Source organism: Rosa chinensis, chromosome 7 (assembly GCF_002994745.2).
Source record: "Rosa chinensis cultivar Old Blush chromosome 7, RchiOBHm-V2, whole genome shotgun sequence".
NCBI lineage: Eukaryota > Viridiplantae > Streptophyta > Magnoliopsida > Rosales > Rosaceae > Rosa > Rosa chinensis.
This window is the reverse complement of record NC_037094.1, coordinates 10,801,677-10,804,450: the sequence shown is the minus strand read 5'-3', so window position 1 is coordinate 10,804,450 and position 2,774 is coordinate 10,801,677. Positions and strand designations below refer to the sequence as shown.

The 2,774-nt window shown below is 39.1% G+C and overlaps 1 protein-coding gene across 1 annotated transcript; it reads right to left on the bottom strand.

The window, feature by feature from the left end:
- Positions 1 to 348: 348 nt before the first annotated feature.
- On the bottom strand, positions 349 to 2,554 carry LOC112175650 (cytochrome P450 736A117). The gene is made up of 2 exons (XM_024313360.2): positions 1,410 to 2,554; positions 349 to 1,273 (listed from the first exon to the last, which is right to left on the bottom strand). Exons 1-2 carry the CDS (start codon positions 2,313 to 2,315, stop codon positions 662 to 664), a joined length of 1,518 nt encoding a protein of 505 aa, XP_024169128.1. The 5' UTR covers positions 2,316 to 2,554; the 3' UTR covers positions 349 to 661.
- Between the last annotated feature and the right edge of the window lie 220 nt (positions 2,555 to 2,774).

Below are 2,774 nucleotides of genomic sequence, written 5' to 3'. Positions count from 1 at the left end.
GAACTTTACTTGCTTAAGAACTTGTTATGCCAATGCGTGAGAAAAGTAGATTGATGTCATGTATACTCGACTAATAGTTTAGGGAAGCTCTGAGAAATTACTACATTTCTATCTAGGTTTGACAATCAGATTCGACGAAGCAACTTTCTCATAGTTATCGAACATTTGTTTGATTATGCTCCCCCTTGCCATGTTAAGTCAGTGACCGGCCATTATTCAATTAATTAACCATGTGAAAGCTGTAGTCATTATTCTAATCTTGCTTCATTAAACAATCTGTTTGACTATGGCCATGTGAAATCAGCGGCCATTATTCAAATCTTGCTTCCTTAAACAATTTGTTTTAACTATGGCCATGTGAAATCAGCGGCCATTATTCAAATCATGCTTGCCTGCAAGTCTGCAACCCAGTTTGGACTACGGAATGATCTTTCTTGTGTTAGACTTGGAATTTCACAGGCCATTATTCAAAGACTTCAGTGTTTCATTCATTCAAATTCGGTACTTAAAAGTTAAAAGCATTACATGATGAACAAAAAAGGTCAAGGGTCATAAACCATGCAAGAGTTTTAGGATCCTATTGCCTCTTCCTTTTGGGGGTTCTACTATTGATCAACTAAAAGTATACATCAAAGTTAAAAACAAAATGAAGAAAAGAAATTTAAGAAGACCTTGGCGCTGCCATAACTATAAGAGGAACTTCTTTGTGGATGACAACACCATTGCATTCTGTCATGTTCATATCCTCAGCTGTAGCTCCACTAGGCAATGCCCACTCAAACTTGTGCACAAGATTTGCTAACACAAGCTCATTAGTGGTAATGGCAAATAAGATTCCCGGGCAACCTCTTCTGCCAGCTCCAAATGGGATTAATTGGAAGTCCTGCCCTTTGAAGTCTACCGAAGAATTCATAAATCTATCAGGTTGAAACTCCTCCGGTTCATCCCACAGAGAAGGGTCTCTTCCAATTGTCCAGGCATTGACTAGGACCATGGTTCTTGCAGCTATGTCATAGCCCTTTACTTTAACATCTTGGGTTGATTCTCGAATGCTCAACAACGGTATTGGAGGATACAGCCTTAGTGTTTCTTTGATCACAGCTTTCAAGTATGGCATTTTGTCCAAGTCACTTTCTGTTATGTCTTGTTTTCCATTAGCAATTCCCATAACCTCATTTTGCAGTCTTTTCATCACTCTGGGATGCCTTATGAGTTCAGTCATCGCCCACTCTAGAACTGTGGAGGTTGTATCAGTTCCACCCGCAAACATATCCTGCAAGTAGCCAAGATTGAAAATTTAATCAAAACTTGATCAGGGTGAATGGTTTAGTCTGATAGCATAATTAACCAATTGATACTGCCATGTCAATAAAATAAACAAATTTCGGCTCTTTTTATTCTTGACTTACCAAGATGACAGCTTTAATCCCATCTCGATCTATGGAAGAGCCAGTGATGTTATTCTTTTGAACTTCAAGCAGGACATCCACAAAATCCTTTCTATCTTCACCTTCTATACCACAGATATCTCCCTTCGTGCTAAGATTAACCATATGATCCTCAAGTACTGTATCAAGAAATCCATCAAATTCTTTAAAAACTTTCTCCACTCTTGCATCTAACCCACTAAAGCGACTAACCCAAGAAAGCCATGGAATAAAATCTCCAACACAAAAACCACCCAACACCTCCATAAATTCCCCAAGCAACTTCTTGAACTTCATTGCACCTTCACCACCACTATACTTCCTGCCAAAAGCCACCCTACAAATCACATCATTAGTAAGCATAGAAAACAATTCGCTAAGATTGACTGGCAGTGACAACATAGACGACTGTTTGACATTCTCAATCAGCAAGGATATTTCTTCTTGTCTAACTCCTCGGAAAGACTGAACCTTTTTGTTACTTAAAAGCTGGAGCACGCATATGCTTCTTACTTGCCTCCAATACTCACCGTAAGGAGCTGTGGACACATCCTTGCCTTCGTACAGAAGTCTATCAATAATCGTTAATTTGGGTTTGTTAGAGAAGATGAGATCATTTGTTTTCATGATTTCGCGAGCAGCATCTGCAGATGAAACTATGAGCACAGGTCTGGAACCGAAATGAAGCATTATGAGTTCACCATGGTGCTGAGCTAGTTGTTGGAGGGATCGGTGAGGGCGCTTGCCAAGTTGGTGGAGGTTTCCTAGTATTGGGAGCCTTGGTGGTGATGGAGGCAAATGATTGTGCTCGTTTGTAGTGGAAAACCATTTGATGAGGAAGATTGTGAACAAGAGTAAGGGAACAGCAAATACAAACAGGTTCAACATAGCTAGCAGCCTAGCGGTTGGATTCGCCACTATGCCAAATACTGTATTGAATTTATTTGTAAATATATTTGGTGTTGCTACTCATATATAAAAGCTATTTCACACTGGACCTCTCGGTGAGCAGTGGATAGTTCTCAGGAATAATATTATCAATGGAAACACCCAAGGTTCAAAAGCATGTGGTTTCAGTCTTTTGACTATTGATTATATTAGTATTATCAATGTGACAGCGTAACTGGTAAAACATCTCAGAGTCACAAAGGAACAAAGGGATTTTGGATTTTCTGAGATATTATTCTTCTCAAAGAATGGAGCATATATACAAGATACAACGTGTCTTATTAGGAAACAAAATAAAAGAAAATATTCCTAATAATACGCAAGATACACAACCCTAATAATACATGGTATGACTCACGCCAACACCCCCCCTCAAGTTGGTGCATATAAATCACGGAT